The 23,666-nt window shown below is 44.2% G+C and overlaps 1 protein-coding gene across 2 annotated transcripts in view; it reads right to left on the reverse strand.

Moving 5' to 3' along the window:
• The window catches only part of DOCK9 (dedicator of cytokinesis 9), a 151,189-nt gene that overhangs the window by 117,478 nt on the left and 10,045 nt on the right, over positions 1-23,666 (reverse strand). The window contains exon 1 of one of the 2 annotated variants that reach the window (XM_086482050.1): positions 12,763-12,924. The exons of the other annotated variant lie outside the window; for it this stretch is intronic. Within the exon in view, the coding sequence (XP_086338176.1) occupies positions 12,763-12,924 (162 nt within the window). Of the gene's footprint in view, positions 1-12,762; positions 12,925-23,666 lie in introns of those variants that run through there. 2 annotated transcript variants of the gene reach the window in all.

Here is a 23,666-nt window from a genome sequence, read left to right on the forward strand (position 1 = left end):
TATGTAACTTTTCACGTTGTCAACGTTATAACTAAAATACTCCCATTTCACTGACTTTCCTTGGTAAAGCAAGAATTAAGCCCATTCTGGAAGCAGCAGAATCACAACCCCATTTGAAGAGGCATCTCTCTATATCAAAACGAATCATACAAATCTCAAATTCTGCATTGCAGTTAAAATTACTCCCAAAACACTATTTTTAGGGAGAGGGTCAAGTAGCCTGGACAGGACAAAGCTGCTGAGATACCACGTAGAAAAGGTCTCCATCATAAGTAGGTTGCATTGATGAAAAAAGGTAACACCAATGTACAGGTCTGTATTACCACTCAAGAAGCTGGAAGAAGAAACTGATCTGCTTGGTTTAGTGGCAGCATAAAGTTAAAGGATTCTCCCAGTCAGTGCCTCTGTTGGGTTCACAATGCTTTTGTACAATGCATTTCTAAAAGCTCTTTATTTCAAGCAATAAAATTTGGCTAAAGTTAACACTAACATGCACATCTCACTAATATCCCTCTGCTAGACATTACTCTCTGTCAGATAAGATACAGTACCTTAGTCTGGACACTGTACAAATACGAACAAAAGTAAGTTTAAAATCACAGCAGAGCTAAGCAAAATATAGATTAACTTAAGTCTTACCCATGATACACTTTTGCATACTGTTATCTATGCAGTATCAGCTTAAGGTACACTTGCTTGACTCACTGGTGACTGATTCACTTCATAGAATCTTAGTAGATATATTTCTGTTCTCAGGGAAAAGCTGACTGCCTTATGGTCCCAGGGGAAAGAAAAACAAGAAGGAAAATAAAATAACAAAAAAACCCACAGTCGAATTTAGTCAGGATAGGAGACTTCAGAATTAAAACTGCACTTCTGCTCAAGGATTTAACCGTTATTCTCACATACCTCCTTATAGACAGGACATGTACAAGCAGACTGACTGTGAGAACCATATTGGACTAAAGATGGTTTTTTTCCTACCTAGACAGGACCATAAAATTTTCAGAAACTAAGAGGACAGCACAGAACCAAACCAAAGACAAAAATCAAGTCAAAACCCCAAGTCTGAAGATCATTCAAACCTAAGCAGTTCTGTGCCAAGCAAGCCTGAGGTAGGGGTCTTCCCACTGTGTAATGCCAATCTTACAAGACTTTTTCCAGGAGTGATTTGCTCCTTGAGGAGACTGTTAATTCACTTCTGTCCTTGGGCTGAAGTAAGAGTGCACCTTGGTTTGCCTCTAAACTGAAATAAAAACCTGTCTTGGACCTCACACTGTACGGTTCTAAGAAACAAGAACATTGCAAAAGTTAGCAGTTGGCTCCCAGCTCTACTGTAATTGCATTTAAATTCATAGAGTCAGAATCATTAGATTGGAAGAGACCTCTAAAATCATCAAATCCAACTGTCAACCTAATACAACCAAGTCCACTAAACCATGTGCTGAAGCATTACATCAACATATTTTTTAACACCTCCATGGAGGGTGACTCCATCACTTCCCTGGGCAGCCTGTTGCAATGCTTGACCACTCTTTCAGTAAAGAAATTTTTCTTAATGTTCAATCTAAATCTCCCCAGGCACAACTTGAGGCCATTTCCTCTTGTCCTGACATTAGTTACTTGGGAAAAGAAACCAACCCCCACCTCACTACAACCTCCTTTCAGGTAGTTCAGAGAGCAATAAGGTCTCCCCTCAGCCTCTTTGTCTCCAGACTAAACAACCCCAGTTCCTGCAGCCACTCCTCATAAGACCTGTTCTCCAGGCCCTCCACCAGCTTCGTTGCCCTTCTCTGGACACGCTCCAGCACCTCAATGTCTTTCTTGAAGAGAGGGGCCCAAAACTGCACACAGGTGCAGCCTCACCAGTGCCAAGTACAGGGGCACGATCACTTCCCTACTCCTGCTGGCCACACTATTGCTGATACAGGCCAGGATGCTGTTGGCCTTCTTGGCCACCTGGGCACACTGCTGGCTCATGTTCAGCCGGCTGTCGACCAACACCCCCAAGGCCTTTTCTGCCTGGCAGCTTTCCAGCCACTCATCCCCAAGCCTGTAGCGCTGCATGGGGTTGTGGTGACCCAAGTGCAGGACCCAGCACTTGGTCTTGTTGAACCTCATACAGCTGGCCTCAGCCCATCAATCTAGCCTGTCCAGATCCCTCTGCAGAGCCTTCCTACCCTCGAGCAGATCAACACTCCCACCATATTTATTGTCATCTGCAAAGTGACTGAGTGAGCACTCAACCCCCTCATCCAGATCATCGATAAAGATGTTAAACAAGACTGGGTCCAGTGCTGAGCTATGGGGTACACCGCTTGTGACTGGTCGTCAGCTGGATTTAACTCCATTTAGTCCTGATTTAGTCGAGTCGGCCTCTAGAGCCGGGGGCGGGACTGCGCCCTGCCCGCCCGCCTGCCCTGCCCGCCCCGCCCGCGCCAACCGCCGCCCCAACGGCCGGGCCCGCGCTCCCCGGGGCCGCTCTGCCCTGCGAGGGGATTGGCCGCCGCCGCTCCTGTCCCCGCCCACGGCGAGTCCGAGCGGACCCCGCCAGGAGCTCGCGCTCCCCTCCCTGGGGGGGCGGGCTGGGGCGCCCTCTCGCTCCCGGCGCTTCTGCCGCCTCGGTCTGGCCGCGGTTCTGCCGCTTCGGGAAGGGGCCCCCGGCGCCACCCGCCGCTCCGGAGCCCTTTGCCTCCGTGGCTAATATCTCGTGACAGAACGGAATACCTGCACCTGTAGGTAGTTCAAATGTGCATTTCAGGCTTCTCCTAAAGCAGCTGGAAAGACGTAGCAACTGGGAAGAAAGAGAAGTCAATTCCTTTCTGTGTTTTCACTAAGTCTAGGCTCTAGTCTTGAAAGCACCACAGAAGTCTTCTTCCATTCCTCAAGATCATACAAGCCTCTAAAGTTCTTTGGGGGCTTTTGGGGTTTTTTTTTTTTTTGGATGGTGGTGGTTTTGGGGTGTTATTCGTTGTTCGGGATTGTGGTGTTACAGAATCACAGAACGGTAGCAGTTGGAAGGGACCTCTGGAGATCATCTAGTCCAACCCCTCCTACCAAAGGAGGTTCACTTAGAGCAGGTCACACAGGACTGCATCCAGGTGGGTTTTGAGTATCTGCAGAGGAGACTCCACAGCCTCCCTGGGCAGCCTGTTCCAGTGCTCCGGCGCCCTTAATGTTAAGATGATTTTCCTCATATTGAGGCAGAACTTCCCGTGCTCAGGTTTGTGCCTGTTGCTCCTTGTCCTGTCACTGAGCACCACTGAAAAGAGCTTGGGCCCATCCTCTTGAAACCCACCCTTTAGATAAGTGTTGATAAGGTCCCTTCTCAGTCTTCTCCAGGCTAAAGAGCCCCAGCTCTCTCAGCCTTTCCTCATAGGAGAGATGCTCCAGGCCCCTAACCACCTTCACAGCCCTCCACTGGACTCTCTCCAGTAGCTCCCTGTCTCTCTTGAACTGGGGAGCCCAGAACTGGACACAATACTCCAGATGTGGCCTCACCAGGGCAGAGTAGAGGGGGAGGAAAACCTCCCTTGAACTGCTGGCCACACTCTTCTTAATGCACCCCAGGATGCCATTGGCCTTCTTGGCCACAAGGGCACATTGCTGGCTCAGGGTCAATTTGTTGTCTACCAATTCCCAGGTCCTTCTCTGCAGAGCTGCTCTCCAGCTCATTGGCCCCAAGCCTGTACTGGTGCATGGGGTTATTCCTCCCCAGGTGCAGGACCCTCCACTTGCCCTTATTGAACCTCATGAGGTTCCTCTCTGCCCAGCTCTCCAGCCTGTCCAGGTCTCGCTGAACGGCAGCACAGACTCCTGGTGTGTCAGCCACTCCTCCCACCTTAGTATTGTCAGCAAACTTGCTGAGGGTGCACTCTGTCCCTTCATCCAGGTCACCGAGGAATATGTTGAATAAGACCAGTACTGACCCCTAGGGAACACCACTAGCCACAGGCCTCCAGCTGGACCCTGTGTCACTCATCACAACCCTCTGAGCTCTGTCCTTCAGCCAGTTCTCAATCCACCTCCCTGTCCACTCATCTATCCCACACTGCCTAAGCTTCCCTATGAGGATGTGATGGGAGACAACGTCAAAAGCTTTGCTAAAGTTGAGGTAGACAACATCCACTGCTTTCCCCTCATCCATCCAGCCAGTCATGCCATCATAGAAGGCTATCAGGTTGCTCAGGCATGATTTCCCCTTGCTGAATCCATGCTGACTACTGATAATCTTTTCCTCCACCTGTTGAGAGATAACAGCCAGAATGAGCTGTTCCATCAGCTTTCCTGAGATGGAGGTGAGGCTGACTGGTCTGTAGTTTCCCAGATCCTCCTTCTTGCCCTTTTTGAAGACTGGAGTGACATTGGCTTTCCTCCAGTCCTCAGGCACCTCTCCTGTCCTCCATGATCTGTCAAAGATGATGGAGAGTGGCTTAGCATAACATAGACGCCCATGGATTTGTGACTGTCCCATCGGGCTAAGAGATCCCTAACCCAATCCTCCTTGACCAAGGGGCAGTCTTCCTTCCTCCAGACTTCCTCTCCTGCCTCCAGGCTCTGGGGTTCCTGAGGACCAGCCTTAGCAGTAAAGACTGAGGCAAAGGCGGCATTCAGTAACTGCCTTCTCCGTATTCTCCGTCACCAGGGCATTTACCTCATTCAGCAGAGGGCCCACATTTTCCCTGGTCTTCCTTTTGCTACTGATGTATTTGAAGAATCCCTTCTTGTTGTCTTTGACATCCCTAGCCAGACTGATTTCCAAATGAGCCTTAGCCTTCCTCGTTGCTCTGACAACACTCCTATATTCCTCCCAAGTAGCCAGCCCCTTTTTCCACCTGTTGTAAGCTTCCTTCTTCCCTTTGAGTGTTTCCAGAAGCTTCCTGCTCATCCAAGCAGGCCTTCTGCCTCCTTTGTTTGGTTTCTTCCCTCATAGGGATGCATCAGTTTTGGGCTTGGAGGAGGTTGTGCTCAATTAGCAACCAGCTCCCTTGGCCCCCTGCTACCTTCTAGAGCCCTAGCCCATGGGATTCCTCCAAGTAGGTCTTTGAAGTTGCTAAAGTTAGCTCTCTGGAAGTACAGGGTTGCAGTCCTACTGATTGCCCTGCTTCTTCCACGCAGAATCCTGAACTCCACCATCTTGTGGTCACTACAGCCAAGGGTGCCCCCAACCTTCACATCCCCAACCAGGCCTTCTTTGTTTGTCAGCACAAAGTCCAGCAGTGCACCTCTCCTCATTGATTCCTCCACTGAGTCAAAATTTACCATCAGTGCTCTGCAAGAACCTCTTGGACTGTGGCTGCTTGGCTGTGTTTCTTTTCCAGCAGATATCGGGGTGGTTGAAGTCCCCCATGAGAACCAGGGCCTGTGATTGTGAGGCTGCTTCCAGCTGGCTGTAGAAGGCTTCATCCACCTCCTCATCCTGATCAGGTAGCTGAGTATCAGGTGGTGTTCGGTTGTTTGGGGTTTTTTTGGTGTTTTTTTTTTGTTTTTGGTTGGTTTGTTTGTTTGTTTGTTTGTTTGTTTTAACTCCAGACATTCTGATTGCTTTCAAAGTAGGATATCCAACTCCTCCAAGATACCCCACTGCTATATTCAGTGGAAACATGTTTTCTACCTAGATGCAACCTAATGCATATTTTTTGGGTTGGATGTCTTTCTGTGCTAGTCCAGTCTACTTTGCATAGATGAACAATGGCTTATGCATGTAGTCTTGAGGTTTTATCCTCAGTCTTAAAAGATTTTTCCTGAATATGCAATGCTCAATCTTATCTTTTGCATGTCAGTGCACTGAGTGCCTGCCAACCTATGACTGATATTCCCCTCGTGCATCTTTCAAAAAAGTATATTTGCTGCAGGAACTGAGCATTTGATGAATTTGTGCTCCAATTTCCCCTGCTGAGAGGGCAGAGGGATACCAGAGACAGGCATTCGAGCATTGTTCCCAAAGGAGTCTGATGAAAAGGTCAAAACAAAAAAAGTCTGCAGAAAGCATCAGGAGGTTTAGCCAAAACAACAAGCCAGCACATAAGACACCAGGTTTTTATTCTCCCAAAGCAGTAAGATGAAAGGAGATAAAAGTAGTGCTCTCATTCAAGAGACTCATGAAAAACCTTGCAACAGTTAGATGCTGTACTCATACATTTCTGTTTCTTCCTTATTAAGAGGCCTAATGAGGTCTAATGCTCCATTTGCTGATGAATAAAAGCCACTTATAATAGAGTTACAAGTTGAAGCAAGTTATGACAGTGAAATAACAGACTAAGCCATACAAATTATCTGCACACCATTAGAGAATTGCTGCCTAAGCTGTTTAAGCACATTAAAAACATCCAACTTACACTGACTCAGCAGAATTACTTCCTTAGAACTCTCTCCTTTATATATTTCTACTTTAAAGTAGAAAATTTTAGTACAAATAAACAAAGTTGGTATTAATTTGTTATTCAGACAGCAAGAGCAGGCCTTAATATAAGGCCTTCTAATATACCAACATTTTAAGCTTTAAACACATCACATATCAAATCAAGAAAAGTATTTTTTTGAAAAATCACACACATATAATTTAATACTATTCTGAAATCAAATTATTTGCAACTTGAATGTCTACTGTGGAGTTGTTTCCAGAACGACATAGCTCGCCACTGTCATTAATCAATCTTCCCACATGCAGTGTAATAGGTTTATGTGGCAAGGTTTTGGGAGCAGGGGGGTTACAGGGGTGGCTTCTGTGAGAAGCTGCTAGAAGCTTCCCCCATGTCCAATACAGCTAATGCCAGCCGGCTCCAAGATGAACTCGCCGCTGGCCAAAGCTGAGCCCATCAGCAACATTGGTAGTGCCTCTGTGATAACATGTTTAAGAAAAGGAAAAAGTTACTGTGCAGCAGCAATTGCAGCCAGAGAGAGGAGTGAGAATATGTGAGAGAAACAATTCTGCAGACACCAAGGTCAGTGAAGAAGGAGGGGGAGGAGGTGCTCGAGGCACTGAAGTAGAGATTCCTCTGCAGCCCGTGGTAAAGACCACGGTGAGGCAGGCTGTCCACCTGCAGCCTATGGAGGTTAATGGTGGAGCAGATATCCACCTGCAGTTCATGAAGGACCCCACACCGGAGTAGGTGGATGCCTGAAGGAGGCTGTGACCCCATGGGAAGCCCATGCTGAAGCAGGTTCCTGGCAGGACCTGTGACCCCATGGAGAGAGGAGCCCAGGCTGGAGCAGGTGTAGTGGCAGGACTTGGGGGACCCATGCTGGAGCAGTCTGTTCCTGAAGGACTGCATGCTGTGGAAGGGACCCACGTGGGAGCAGTTAGTGAAGAACCATAGCTCATGGGAAGGACCCACGCTGGAGGAGTCATGGAGGACTGTCTCCCGTGAAAGGGACCCTACGCTGGAGCAGGGGAAGTGTGAGGAGTCCTCCCCCAAGGAGGAAGGAGTGGTAGAGATAACGTGTGATGAACTGACCACAACACCCATTCCCCGTCCCCCTGCACCGCTTGGGAGGAGGAGGCAGAGAAATCAGGAATAAAGTTAAGCCTGAGAAAGAAGAGAGGGGTGGGAGGAAGGTGTTTAAAATTTGGTTTTATTTCGCATTACTCCTCTCTGATTTTATTGGTAATAAATTACATTTTTTCCCAAATTGTGTCTGTTTTGCCCATGACTGCAATTGCTGAGTGATCCCCCTTGTCTTTATCTCAACCTACAAGCCGGTCATCATATTTTCTCTCCCCTGTCCAGCTGAGGAGGGCAGTGAGAGAGCAGCTTTGGTGGGCATCTGGCATCCAGCCAGGGTCAACCCACCACACAGAGACTTTGGTATATTTTAAAGATGTCACAGTTTATTAATAAACCAAATTACTCATGAGCAGCACAAAAAGAGCAGTCACACAAAAACTCAGTAACACCTGATGTTAACTTTGCTGTCAAGTCAACAGGTGACACAGATTAAGAAACTGCAGCTACTAAAATGCAAGGTGTCATGGTTTGAGCCCACCCAGCCAGCAACAAAGCACCTCGCAGCCGCTCACTCGCCCCTACCCCATCCCCTGAGAGAGGAAAATATAACCAAAAGGCTCCAGGGTCGAGACAAAAGACAGGGAGGGCTCACTCACCAGTTATGGTCACGGGCAAAAGACAGGCTCAACTTGGGAGAACAACATCAATTTAATGAACAACCACCACCATCAAGGATAATGTGAGAGACAACCAGGTCTTAAAAAACACACCTTCCCCCCCACCCCTCCCGTCTTCCTGGGCTCAGCTCTGCTCCCTCTTCCCCCCCAGCAGCGCAGGGGGCAGGGAATGGGGGTCACAGTCCGTCCGGCACAAGGTGTCTCCGCGGCTCCTTCCCCCTCAGGGAGAGGGGCCCTCGCAGCCCTCCCCTGCCCCACCGCGGGGTCCCTCTCCCGGCAGACAGCCCTCCACCCACTGCCCCAACGGGAGTCCTTCCCGCGGGGCCGCAGCTCCCCAGAACCCCCCAGCGCGGGTCCCTCCCGGGGCTGCCGCCCTCCCCCCGACGGGCGGCTCCAGCGCGGGCTGCCTCGGAGTCGCGGCTGCTCCGGGCCCGGTCCCTGCTCCTCCGGCCCGGGGCCCTCCGCAGGCTGCAGGCCAACCTCTGGGCCACCGCTGGGCTCCAGGGGCTGCAGGGGCTCAGCCGCCACCCCAGCGTGGGCCGCAGGGGAACCTCTGCTCCGGCACAGCTCCCCCTCTCCTTCCTTACTGACCTGGGTGTCTGCAGGGCTGTCCCTCTTACATCCCCCTCCTCTCCTCCACAAAGAACCCCAGCAACAGGTTCTTTCACTCGAATAGTTATTCTGAGAGGCGCCATTGGTCTGGCCTTGGCCAGAGGCGGGTCTGAAATTGGAGCCAGGGGAGCTTCTCGAAGCCTCTTACAGTAGCCACTTCTGTAGCCCCCTCCCCCACTACCAAAACCCTGCCAGACATCAAACCACCACACAAGGTTTAGTGGTTCCATTTCCAACAAATATCTAAATCTATCCTATTAAAAGCTGGACATGCACTATTTCAAAATGCCCTGAATTTCTTCTTGGAAATTGTGTAAGCAGAAATTAAGTAACAGTTATTAAAATTAAGGATATTTTCCACATCAGACTTAATAAATTAAAAAACTACTTGGAATTATTAGGCCACATCTTGCACACGCTACAGCTACCGAACTACCTTAAGCAGATTTACCAAACTACAAGTTTCTAAAGCTCAATGAGAGAAATGGCAGTGCTGAATAAGCCATTAGAAGCAAATTGAGCAGAAAACATTTCAAGCATGGAAAAAAAAAAGTTGCTTTCTGCAATTTTCAGAGAAATGTAAGGAAAAAAAATGTTAATGTTCTTCAGCCCAGTCTGTCTCACTTCAGAATTTTCTAGCTCCTCCATTGGCATTGCTAGCACACTCACCTAACCCCTTCCCTCACTAAATACTTCAAGGGGCACTAGAAAAACTCAAGACTTTTAAAACGTTTTCAGTTTTACTGTCATCACATCATTCTCCCTTGCTCTTTTTCCATCTTTGTCTACCATCTGAAACAGCTGTTTAGGCCCTAAACCATACAGTAACACTTCACTCTATAGTCATTGGTTATACAATGATTACCCAAAAAACGGAATTTGAATATAAAAATAAAGGCCATGAAAAAAACCCTCCTAACTCTAAGATATTGCAACACAGCAGAAATAACACGTCAAATCACGGTAATATTTTGAAACTGTATCCTTCAACTTACTACAAAATTAAGCAAATTAGAAAGCTTTCTCAATATTCGCAGAAAATAAATATGCCCTAGGTGGACATTTAGGGAAAATATATTTTCATTAATTTTGATGCAACTTTTAATAACATCTCAAACTAAATTTATACTCTCTTACTCAAGTATTGAATTTATCTATGTGGACCTTAAGACCCTAAGAGATCCTGTGTTCTAGCAAGACAAAGTGTACATGGCAGGCTAGAAATGTTCCCAAATATACAGCATTTTCACTGCAAGTTTGAATTACATCAGATGGATTTAAATAAACTGCACTCCTGAGATGACATTCTCACCCAGGCTTCATTTTGTCTTTCCTTCAAGGAATCAAAAGAGCAGGCCTGCTTAAGACAAAACTTTAATTAGATTTAATTAGACTTTGGATAGAACCTCCTGACCTCTGGATTACTGGGTAAACCAGAAAAAAAATGTATGCTAAATCAACTACTTCTGCCTCCTTATTTCTTCACAGAACAGGAGATCTTTCCTTCAAGGAAAGCTACTTCCCCAGAGCTTTCTGTTCACAGGAAATTTTCACAGATTTTCAACACTAGTCTTGCAAGAGAATCAATGTGTTCTTAAATTAAAGTAGTCCCTGAAATTCACTGGTGTTTTGACAACACCTCTATATCAGGAGATGTTTGATCCAAAATAGCTAAATAGACCAGATAGCAGGTACACCCAAAAAGGCAGAGGTAAAATTGCAGCTCGAATATGTGTTACAGCACAGACAAATAGGTGAAGCCATACACCCACGCTTGCATCTGTTGCAACAACCACCAAAATAGAAGGAAACACAGGGAAGTGACACACTGCCGCTCTTTTGGTTTTAGCCATACAGCTTCACCTCAGAAGAGGACTCCTGTAGTGTTCATCTCCCTACACAGTTTCTCAGTGAGAAGCCAGGTAATTCCTCCTCCTGAAAGCCACCTCCTTAGAAGATGAAGAGCTGACTAAATCAGCTGTAATTTAAGAGTTCTATGAATATACTTAGACAAGTTCATAAAATCATTTGTCACTGTTGCCAGCACTGCAGTGTCTTTCCTCTTCCCGTTCTTCAGAGAATCCTGCTTTCTACTCTTCAGGGTAGGTCAGCAGCAACTGCTCCTCAGCCTCAGACAGCACCTCAGAAAGACATAGCCAGTGCCAGCTCTGATTATCAAGAGTATGACCTTTTAATGGAGTCCAATTTTTTTTCTTGTAAAATACTGACTTTTGTTTTTATGGACTACACCAGTCCAGTACAACAAGCAGCACTTCTTCATACTCTTCCATACTAACCTAAAGGTATTTATCCCAGAAAGAAACTTATCTTGATCCGCTACTTCCAGTTAAACCAAGCTGACAAAGCCATACAGGAAAATTTAAAAAGAAAATTTAAAAAAATCATTATTTAGAAGCATCTAGAAATTCTGGAGTTGAAAAAAAATCCCTAAGTGACAGATGTGGCACTTGAGTTGTAAATTCTGTAGGACTAAATTAAAGAGAAATTATTGCTGGAACAAACACCACATGAAACAAAGAATGAAAAAAAAAAAATACAAAAATTTTTCACTGCAGCCTCCAAGTTACAATAATTCATATTACATTTTAAAAAAAATATTTCTTCATTCACTCATCTAACTATATGTAGAATTTAAGGCCAATAAAGGTCTTAGGTCTTAAACTTAATGGAGTACAAAAGTTACTGAAAGTATTCATTGTTCAGAGTTTAACAAATCTCTAATAACCATCTGTATGGGGCTAACTTAAAAATGGCTAACAGCGTAAAAAGGCTTCTAATACCTTGGGGAAGCCATTTTATTTTTAATATCAAACCATATTAAGAATTTATAAAAATGCAATGCCATCATGAAGGGTAATATACATCGTGTAAGTTATTTTAAGCATCTGAAGACAGTTCAGATTACTCTGTATTTTCCTGGAAGCTTATGCGTGTGTACCCATGTATATAAATATACATATATGTGTGTCTGTGACTACATGTACACATACAGTTACATACATACACACCCACCCCCCTTTTTTCCTTACATTTGAGTTCAGCAAGAAAGGACCTGAACAGCATAAAGACAACAAAGCTTTGTGAAATTTCTAAAGGCTTTCCATAACTGCAATTGCACAGCGTGGGTACGCCAGCAGACACTAGAAGCTTGTCAAAATCTGTTCAGTTATTTCAGTGTACCACACCCCTCTTATGCCAACTACCTAGCCAGTGACAAAGCAATTAATAAGCAACGCCAAATTATTTTAAATAACTATTTAAATCCTTAACTAGCCCAATTCCAGAGCAAGCAGTGCACATTAGCTAGTGGAATTCCACCCCTCAAGCCTAAATGTAATACATCTGACGCACAAATGCGTCATTAACCTGGGGGGCACAAAGAAGACAGTCTCACTTTAAACCCTGTTTTCTTTGCAGCAGGCAACACCTAAAAAAGCTTTTGAGAGCAAAGCAGGCTCAGAAAACAGTTATTAATCCCTTTAACCATTTTTTTTCTTCTAGAATGCTCCTGTATCCCTTTCAGTAAGTTAAACAAAAATAGAATAGTTCAGAGAAGAAGAAAAAAAAAATGTACTCAAATACATCTGAAAAAAATAAACCTTAAATCCGGGGTTACTGTTTTCCCAACAATGCATTCCTTAGTTTTTCCAAATAACATAATCATCTGTTGTTCTTCAACTGAAGTGCCAAATACATTCCAAAAGTACATTTAGAAAGATCTAAAAGCAGACAATCTTCTGTAACAATCCTGTTTATGAGTGTAAATTCTTTAGAGTTACCATTACAAATCTAAATGATACAATGAATATGAATTCTAAGCTTTAACATTACAGCTGCAGGCACACATGTATTACATGTCATATACATGCACGAACATCCTACAATATCAGGACAAAGTATATTCATGTCTGTAGACAGTAGCTGTTAAATAACCATGGTACCCTGTTTTTAGTTTAGCTTTCAATTAGCAGATAAAATTATTAATGAAACAAGTTTGTATTTACCAGGGATGAATGAATCAATATTCCCGAATCTTCATTTGACAAGCTGAATGCTGTGTATTCAAGGGCATTGTTTTCCCCTTGCTGTTTGCAAATATAACCACAGTTTCTCTCAAAAACTGTACGAATGCCTTTAAAGAGAACAACACTTGTAGTGCAACCCATTCCAAATCTGTGGAATTTTGCATTTCTAGCAGCGTTGATTGCATTTGCAGAATGTCTTCTTCCTTTGCTCAAGTCGAATAATTTTCCTGTGCTTTGCAGAAATATTTCTTTGTACAATCTTCATTACGTCCGACATTTAGTATGTTCCTCGACTAGAAACCATCAGCTACTGAAATGTAATCCTATTTGCTTAAGCCAAACACTGCCAAAAATCCAGCCGCAGAAGACAAAAATCAGAGGGTGATGAAAAGCAAAGGATACCTCAACTGTAGAAGACAGGAGGCTTTCAGCATGTGCTGTACTCCACAACAGAGATGAAAAGATATTCCAGAGGGTCAGGGAAAGAGCTCCTATATTTCAGAGATCCTTAGAACATAATCAAAGATGAAAGGAAACTGCTAAGACACTGCTGCAGTTTCTGCTGCCAGCCACAAAGAATCCTCATCTGCTGCAAGAAAGCACTCTCCCAGAATGCCTAGCACAGAGTTCGTACTGGCAAACATTTCTTTGCTTGACCTATATGTGCTTTTTAGTGTTTAAAACAAAAAACTTCAAAATAAAAAACTCAAAATACAAAGGGAAAATTCTTACATCACTGCTGCTATTAAAAAAAAAAAAAACAACGTGTTACATAAACCTACTTCAATCAGATCTATATGTTATCAGCATGCTATTATCAGTTCAGGCAAACCACAAAGGAGCTGAAGGCTGTCTTTACTTTTTCCTTTCTTCCTTGCATGCAAAGTGATCAGTCAATTCCCACCTACCAGAAACTGACTTCACCTAGTCCTTGATTGTAAATACTCAATAGTCATAAAAAGGAGGGAGGAGAAGAACACAGCTGACTATTTAGGTCAGATCAACATCCACATCAAATAAAAATACAGAATGAAATTGTAAATACTCAATAGTCATAAAAAGGAGGGAGGAGAAGAACACAGCTGACTATTTAGGTCAGATCAACATCCACATCAAATAAAAATACAGAATGAAATTTAAAATACATTGATTTATTTGGTTTATAGTGAAACACACCTATACCGATTGAATTTATCACTACAAGATTCTACTCCACACGCTCTACTGGTATCTGTCGTACATGTATGTAAATATCTTTACTTGACACTGAGAAGTGTTATTTTTTTTAACTACTTTTAAAGGCAAGAAATTTGCAAAAAATAACTGTCCAAATCCACACCATAACAGTATCGATCACCCTGTCAGAGACTGCTGATTAATTTTATATTTCTGTTGAACTGAAAGGACTGAGATGTATTTACTTAACTACTTATCAAATTGTAAAACTGGATGAAAGAGTGAGTACACAAACTCAAAGTTGTTGCAATGGAATTAAAACAAGCTAAACTAAAATGGCTGGAGTGAAGCATGAAGAGAGGGACTAAACAGATTAAAGATGTCAGCTACAGATTGCCCTCATGCAAATTAACTTATCTCAAGGAAATACTTGCATGCTATAATGAGACATTCAGAAGAAATATTTATTAGCATTTTTCCTTAACATCTGGCTTGTTAATACATCTCAGTATGCTTCTCATTACATTTCTAACCTAAATACACCATAATAACATGCAGACACATTGATTTAGAAGAAAAAAAAAAAAATCTATATCTGACAGTGATCCAAGTAGTTCCTGCCAGTCCCATAGTCTCAAAGGCGGCAGTAGGCACATTCCACATATTATAAGAAATACAAACTGTGTCAAGGCAGTTTTGTTAATAAGGAATAGCTTTTTGTGGTAGGAGAATAAACAAGGTAATGGTGAAGGATTTGGCATAAATTCTGTTCTGAAGGGCAAAGATACTTCACGCATAACCATGAACTTTGCACAGCAGTGTCTCTGTACCTTCTTCTGTCTCTCTACCTATCCTACCCTCTTCGAAAACAAGAAGCAGGTCAGGGAGGGAAATGCTCTGCTCCATTCACTAAGGTTGGACAGACACCTTTGCAAATGTGTGAGGGAACAGTCATGGGAATTACCACGGAAGGCATCCCCAAATACTACATTCTAGTGCAGAAGCCTGCTTCCTTGCCATCTGGAATGCAGTATTAGAGAGACCTGACAAAGTTCACGTTCCAAATACGGTATCAAAAGTTAAGAGATCATTCTCCTAGGAAAGCTGGTGGCTCATGGCCTAGACAGCTGTACACTAAAAACTGGCTGGACGGCTGAGCACAGTGAGTTGTGGTGAATGGAGTTAAATCCAGCTGGCGGCCGGTCACAAGCAGCATCCCCCAGGGCTCAGTATTGAGGCTGGTCTTGTTTAACATCTTTATCGATGATCTGGATGAGGGGATTGAGTGCTCCCTCAGGAAGTTTGTAGATGACGCTAAATTGGGTGGGAGTGTTGATCTGCTCGAGGGTAGGAAGGCTCTGCAGAGGGATCTGGACAGGCTGGATTGATGGGCTGAGGCCAATTGTACGAGGTTCAACAAGACCAAGTGCTGGGTCCTGCACTTGGGTCACCACAACCCCATGCAGCGCTACAGGCTTGGGGATGAGTGGCTGGAAAGCTGCCTGGCAGAAAAGGACCTGGGGGTGTGTAAGAGTCAGTCTGAAGAACAGCATTGTCTCAACCATGTCATCAGGGATATGGACACTAAGGTACTCCAAAAGTTAGGCTAACATCTTGACATGAGTCTGCAGAGGCCTGCCTGAGACACAGTTGCTGATCCCGAGAACGGAATGTGGTACAAACACCCTGGGAGGGAGAGCTGCATGGCACGAAGAATGCTGTGCCGTTCTCAGGTACAGGACGAGCCTGAGCTGATAAGGTGGACCGCATTAACTGCTGTCAAGAAAGATTGATCAGCATCAATGGAGCCAAGAAGAGGCGGAGATATGGAGGAGGAGCAAGGTGTGTTACTTGACATAAAAGATGGCTCCTCAGCAACTGAACTTTGGAAGCTTTCCCCACCAAGGATCACAACGATCGTTAGGACCAGCAGTATGCTGCCTGGACCTGGGACCACAGGGATGCCTTGGATCTGTGCTGGTAGCTATCAACCTCTTTCCTCTTTTCACTTTACTTTTCATTTTCCTTTCACCCTCTTTACCTATCACACACCGCTTTACGGGAGAACAATAAAGTGTCACTGTTTGATTGAAGCAAACCCCTTTGGCGTGGTCGCCTTAATTTTGCACTTCGAGATCACAGCAATCGAACCACAACGAGTCCACTGAGTGAACCGTGACAGGGTGCTGGTCGACAGCCGGCTGAACATGAGCCAGCAGTGTCCCCAGGTGGCCAAGAAGGCCAACAGCATCCTGGCCTGTATCAGCAATAGTGTGGCCAGCAGGAGTAGGGAAGCGATTGTCCCCCTGTGCTTGGCACTGGTGAGGCTGCACCTCGAATCCTGTGTGCAGTTTTGGGCCCCTCGCTGCAAGAAGGACATCGAGGTGCTGGAGAGAGTGCAGAGGAGGGCAATGAAGCTGGTGAAGGGCCTGGAGAACAGGTCTTGTGAGGAGTGGCTGAGGGAACTGGGGTTGTTTGGTCTGGAGAAGAGGAGGCTGAGGGGAGACCTTACTGCTCTCTAAACTACCTGAAAGGAGGCTGTAGTGAGGTGGGGGTCAGTCTCTTATCCCAAGTAACAAGCAATAGGGCAAGAGGAAATGGCCTCAAGTTGCACCAGGGGAGGTTTAGGTTGGACATTAGGAAAAATTTCTTTACTGAAAGAGTGGTCAAGCATTGCAACAGGCTGCCCAGAAGTGGTGGAGTCACCATCCCTGGAGGTGTTCAAAGCACTTGTAGACATGGTTGAGTGGGCACGGTGGTATTAGGTAGATGGTTGGACTTGATGATCTTAGAGGTCTACTCCAACCTAATGATTCTATGATTAAAAGAGAGCACTGTTTAGAGGATTTTCTGTGCAATTTCAGAGAGTTCATAATAGGAAATGTTTCTAGGGAAAAAAATGTCTCAAAAGAGTATCAGAAAAATAAGTCAGTTTACAACAAGTTATCATGCACTAGATAGTCCCTTCAAATGCCTAGAAAATTACCTCACTAGGTAGGATGTGAAGAAACAGGAAGACAAAAACATTTCATTTGGAAAGACAAACACATGACAGAATTGTAGACTAAGTCAGGTTGGAAGTGACCCTGGGAGGTGTTTTAATTCAAAAAACAATTAAGAGCAAATTTAACTCTGACTATATCTTGAAGAAATTTAGTATCATGTTTCTACACTATTTTAGAAAAGGCAACTGAAACTGACTTGGATCAATACAGTGGTAACAACAATGATATAAAAGACATTCCAAAATAGAGCTCGAAAGGGAGATAAATATGGGGACATGAGGGATGGGAAGAAACCACAGGGACGAGGAGTTTGACTAAATGCTTAAATATCAATATTACGAGAAGTCTGAAGTAGTCTGCCAACAAGCAGGCTTTTTCCAAAGACGTTAATTTGGTGCAAAGTGGAAGTTTCCAGCTTCACAATTGTAATAAGTCAGCACACCACTCAAGCAGCAGGCAGCCAGACAGAAATGTGACACAATGGAGTATTATCCATTACAGTATTACATCTCAAGGTGAAAGGGGAGGCTGGGAAAATTCTTGAAAAGGTCTGACAGAACTTTCTCTACCAATTGAAGAGAGCTAAAAGACAGCCTAAGGCAGGTAAAAGTCTTAATCCAATGGAAAAGAAATAGAACAAAAAAAATCAACATATGAACAAGCCCAGTCCGTACATCATATAAGCAGCAAGCTAGACATTGCAAACTGCCTTTAGCTGAGCCTGCGTTATGAAAAGGTCTTTTTCCATGAGGAGTGCAGAGGGGGAAAGGAAAGCTGTAAAGAGGAGACATCACTAAGGGCATCTTCTCTTTGGTTTTTGAAAAAGGGTCTGCACCAGAAAGCACGCAGACTTATAAAGAGCTATTTGAGTTAGTATACATTGCAAATATTACACTTCTAAGCCAAACTGCCTGTTTATAAGGGGAGCAACAAGCTCCTCCTTGCTATATGCTATATTTCATCTCTACTGACTGCTCTATGAGATTCCTGAAGACAAAAAGGATTAATTATTTGTGTTAGCTCCATGTTGTTCACAACCATATCTTTTCAAGACGTGCTCTCTTGGACAGGTAATAAAGAATAAGCTCTAGTCCCCCTCCAAAAAATTTTTGGGAACTTTTTAACAGCACAGTCACATATTTGCTTTAAGGGTCCATCCACCGGTCCTCCTCTGATTACAGTAAATGCCTAATAACCACTTTTCACTTGGCAACTGGAGGACTTCAACACATTAAGCAATGCTTTGGCTACCAAATGAGTTCCAACAAGCATAATCACACAGGTACAAAAGTAAACGTGTGCTAGAAATCAGACAGTTCTAGCCAATGTTTACAAGTTTCCATTTGACACTGGTTAACATTTAGGAAGGTAGAAGTCTTTAGGGAATCATTACCGGGGTTGATTTAAAAATCTTCGGGGAATCCTATAAAATTCTTACTAGCAAAATGAGAAGTTACTAGAGGCACCTAGACATAAACTGAACAGCTGAGAGAATACAGCTCAAACTAGGAAGACCTAATGAAATGTGGTACTACAAAACAACATGGACATTCTGTCTTCAGACATGCCATCACTAAAGCAAAACATTTCTTAAAGACACAGACTCATATCTGCAAGAGAATATACTTCAGGCAGGATTGAAGCATCTAGGTCCTGGCATAAGAGCCACAAAAATATCCTTGATTTCTTAAAACACTAGAAGTAGGCACTTATATTTTCAACTACAAAGTTGTCCTTTATGTTTAACACGCCCAAACTGATGCCATCTTAACAGGAGTGAACATCTGGTTCCTTCAAGATCTTAACACATCCTGACTGAATTCAGCTTTTCACAAAACGTGACAGTATTTGTAGGTGGAGCACTACCTTCCATCTGGCATCTGCCTGTATATCAGCTTGGATGCTAGAGATGTGGGCCTAAAGCTTCCATGGCCAAAGAGATACACACCAACATCACTTATCACTCTTTGAAGTGTCTTAACAACCAGCTGATAGTATATCAAAGCCAACGTACTTGCTTCTGCTTGATAAAGCTGTGCTGCAGGAAAAAACTGAAGATTCAATAGCCCTGCAAGAGGGGAAAAAAAGTGTATATACAACAGCTCATATGCAATAGGAATATTCCTAGAGAAGAGGAAGAAGAAAATTCACGTGCTGGTTCCTGTTGCAAGGACTGTTTCTGCAATGATTGCTTCATGCAAATTTCACAGATGATCTTTGACATGTAATTCTCTTCAAGAACTCATATTTCTTCGGAAAGAAATAACTGTGCTAAAACCTGCTTTGTGGCCACAACAGTGAGTTTTACTCTGTCTTAAGAGTAAAACTCTTAACACCTGATTTATCAGAGTGTCTGTTTGGGTATAGATTATTCTTAGTAACCCTCATATCCACTTTCCAGAATGGCAAGAAGAAGGATGCAGGGAACTACAGGCTAGTCAGATTGACTCCAGTCTCCAGGAAAATTATGATGCAAATCCTCCCAGAAGCCATTTCCCAACATATAAAGAATAAGAGGGTAGTTCCAAGTAGACAACATAGGTTTACCAAGTACAAATTATGCCTGACCAACTTGTTTGTCTTCTGTGATGAGATGGCTGGTTGTATGGACAAGGAGATAGCAATGGACCTTGAATAAAGTTAGTAAAACAAGGATTCTGAGACAGTCTCACATAGCATCCTTGTAGCCAAATTAGGCAGATGAATGAGTGGATAAGCACGACATCCTGCTGGACAGCAAGTTGAACATGATCAGCAGGCTTATCAGTACAAGATATTGACATATCGGACAGAGTCTAATGGAGGGCCATCATGATGGTTTAGGATCTGCAGCATACGATATATGAGAAAATTTTAAGAGACCTTGGGATGGTTGTGGTGGTTTAGTGTCTGACAGGGTTTTGGTAGCGGGGGAGGGGGCTACAGTGGTGGCTCCGGTAAAAGGCTTCGAGAAGCTCCCCCGGCTCCAATTTCAAGGCCAGGCCAATGGCACCTCTGTGAATAACTAAGAGTGAAAGAACCTGTTGAGGAGTTCTTTCTTTGTGTTTTTGTTGGTGAGTGGAGGAGAGGAGGGAAATGTGAGAGAAACAGCCCTGCAGTCACCCAGGGCAGTGAGGAAGGAGAGGAGGAGGTGTGCCAGAGCAGAGATTCCCCTGCAGCCCCTGGAGCCCAGCGGTGGCCCAGAGGTTGGCCTGCAGCCTGCGGAGGGCCCCGGGCCGGAGGAGCAGGGACCGGGCCCAGAGCAGCCGCGACTCCGAGGCAGCCCGCGCTGGAGCCGCCCGTCGGTGGGAGGGTGGCAGCCCCGGGAGGGACCCGCGCTGGGGGGTTCTGGGGAGCTGCGGCCCTGCGGGAAGGACTTCTGTTGGGGCAGTGGGTGGAGGGCTGTCTGCCGGGAGAGGGACCCCGCGGTGGGGCAGGGGAGGGCTGCGAGGGCCCCTCTCCCTGAGGGGGAAGGAGCAACAGAAGCACCTTGTAAACCCCAATCCCTGCCTTCTGCACTGCTGAGGTGGGGGGAAGAGGTAGCAGAGCTGAGCCTGCGAAGAAGGGAGGGGTGGGGGAAGGTGTTTTGTTTCTAAGACCTGGTTGTATCTCTCCTTATCCTCGATGGTGGTGGTTGTTCATTAAATTGATGTTGTTCTCCCCAAGTTGAGCCTGTCTTTTGCCTGTGACCATAACTGGCGAGTGAGCCCTCCCTGTCCTTTGTCTTGACCCTGGAGCCTTTTGGTTGTATTTTCTCCTCCTAATCCCTCAGGGGATGGGGTAGGGGTAAGCGAGCGGCTGCAGGGTGCTTTATTGCCGGCTGTGTGGTCTCAAACCACGACAATAGTTCAGCCTTAAGTGAAGGCTAAAGGGAGACCTTATTGCTGTTTGAAACTACCTAATGGGAAGGTATAGAGAGGATAGAGCCAGACTCTACTTGAAGGTACAGTCATAGGACAAGAGGCAACAGACACAGGATATTCCATTTCCATAAAAGGATCCTTCGGTGTTTTTTTTAACCATGAAGGTTGCCAACTACTGGGTTAAAGTATTTCCAACTTTATGCCAATCTGGTTTTAATATTCAGTCTCTGAGCAACATGCTCTAACTAGATCTGCTTTGAGCAGCAGATTGCACTAGGTGACTTCCAGAGATTTTCCTTTCCACCTGTACATTTCCATGAAATTGTGGCATTACACTGGGTAGTCACATATTAACCATTGAGACTGAGAAAGAGAAATGCTCCAAGAGAATTCCGTCCTTCAGAAGAAAGCTGGTATGATTACTCCAGGAAGAGGTCTTGAGAATAGCATGCTTGGATTCCCACGTAATTTTGACCAAGAATCTGCATGCTTAACAAGGCCCTAAGAAGAGATTTGCATCCAACAGAAACCAAAAACTAATGCCACATTAGAAATACTAAGTATACCACCAGGCTGAAGACCAAAGGCAGTTTATCATTCATATGAGATGCCCCTAATGTCAAAGGCCATATAAAAAGTAAAAAATAATGCTTATGAAAACTGAAGCAGGATTTAGTTCTGTCCTATCTAGTCAAGGAAGCTGTCATAGCTGGCTAATATCACAAGTTTCCTTTAACAGACAAACAAGGGAATGTTCGTGTCCATTATCATAGAATCACAGAATAGTTTGGGTTGAAAGGGACCTCTAAAGGTCATCTAGTCCAACCCCCCTTCTGTGAGCAGGGACATCTTTAGCCAGATCAGGCTGCTCAGAGCCTCGTCCAACCTGACATTGAAAGTTTTCAGGGGTGAAGCTTCTACCAGCTCTCTGGGCAACCTGTTCCAGTGTTTCACCACCCTCATTGTAAAAAAACTTCTTCCATATACCTAGCCTAAATCTACCTCTTAGTTTAAAACCATTACTCCTCATGCTATCGCAACAGGCCCTGCTATGAAGATTGCCCCCATCTTTGCTATACTGGAAGGCCGCAATAAGGTCTCCCTGGAACCTTCTCTTCTCCAGGCTGAACCACCCCAACTCAGCCTGTCCTCACAGGAGAGGTGCTCCAGCCCCCTCTGGACTCACTCCAACAGGTCCGTGCCTTTTATACATTTAGAGAAGTGGGAAGGAAGGCATAAATGATGCAACGCAAGAAACACTATTCCAAATCTTGCATGCACAGTATTATGTATGTGCTTGATGTAGAGATGCACACAAATTTTAAACCCTGCTAGTTACAAAATGCTGAATATCTTAGCCAATAGTTTTAGGTTACTTAGTTGAGAGCTGCAGAAGGTCAGTTTTCTCACAAGTCCATTCTTACATGAGCAACAATAAATTTTCATCCACAGATGATCACTGGGAGCTGCTAGTAAAGCATGTGCCTTAAATTCAAACTTAACTGAAGTATATACCTTGAGTATAGACATACTAAGAACAACCCAAAGAACTTTAGGAAGTTGTCCAAGTCAATCTAAACTGAACAAATGAACATCTACTGTTAAGTGTGAGACACAAAACACCTAACCCTTTTCACTGTTTTACATTTCAAGATATAACATAGGATTTCTAGCATTGAAATATGCTCACTGGACTCCATCTAGTGGTCACGTAACTTTCAGCTTTCTGAAGTTGAAGTGATTATTCTGGGCTCTTAAATAACTGATAAGATAACCACAACCAAAATTTATTATTATCAGTGAGCTACAGAACAAGTCACTAATTATAGGATATTCTTTTCAGAAACACTGATGAAACTGTGCCAGAATAAGTAATGGTCAACAGTACAGCAGACTAGAAAAAAGAATGTTAAAGCCCAGTTTTTGAGCAATCTTACTGTGTTCAGGGAAGAGCAGCAGAAACTTCAGGGCTCACACATCCTTTTATACTTTTAATCCCTCTATGGAGGTTATTCAGATTCAGGTCTTTCTCCTTCCCTTTGTTCCTAGTTCAGTCAGGCCAAGTTCCAACTTCCCCTCCAGCAGACCATTAGCTGCCAAAAAATTATGCTGGCAGTACTGTCCCTTGAACTTTACCAGCAAGATACAGCAGGATTATTTTTTTTTCCTATTAAAAACCTCATATTTCATGTGAGGAAAAACTTACTGGATCATGCTGTATGCTCTGGCTGGGAAGAAATTCATATACAACATTACTGAGCCATCTAAGGCCATGTACAATACCAGGCAAATAACTCCAAGGTGATAACAAGCCTGGCAAGCAAGAATCCCAAGACAATTTCTGAAGGAAACTAGAATAGCATCCTTCAAATAAATATGATGTATGTCATCTCTTCATTAACCTGAATTCTCTTTTTAAACTCACTGACATTTGAGGTCCAACGTGAATTTAAAATCCCTTTTGGACTAGCGAACAGTAAGAGTGAAGCTTCTTTGAACATTCCTTAGAGGCAAACATATTACTACGATTCTCAGCTAAACCACCTACAAAATCAGATGACGTTCCACTGCACAGGTATTAGTGCCAGTGCAAATGGGTGCAAATATGCCTGGCAGAAGAGGTCTCAAGTACCACTTGTCATCATCACTGTACTGGGACAAGTGAGGAATGGGCTAGATGAGGTGACTTTCAATCTTATTTTCACAAAGCTTCAGTTCTGTATTATTCTGTTGCCTGGCTGTAGTCACTTACAACCATGCCTACAAACAAGCCTAGAAAGGCATCAAGTGAAGTGAAAGCAGATTCTCTGTCACTATCAACACCATGGTGAAGAACAGTATTTTCTTCTGAAACCAAAGG

This window comes from Leptosomus discolor, chromosome 1 (assembly GCF_034619465.1).
Source record: "Leptosomus discolor isolate bLepDis1 chromosome 1, bLepDis1.hap2, whole genome shotgun sequence".
Taxonomy (NCBI): domain Eukaryota; kingdom Metazoa; phylum Chordata; class Aves; order Leptosomiformes; family Leptosomidae; genus Leptosomus; species Leptosomus discolor.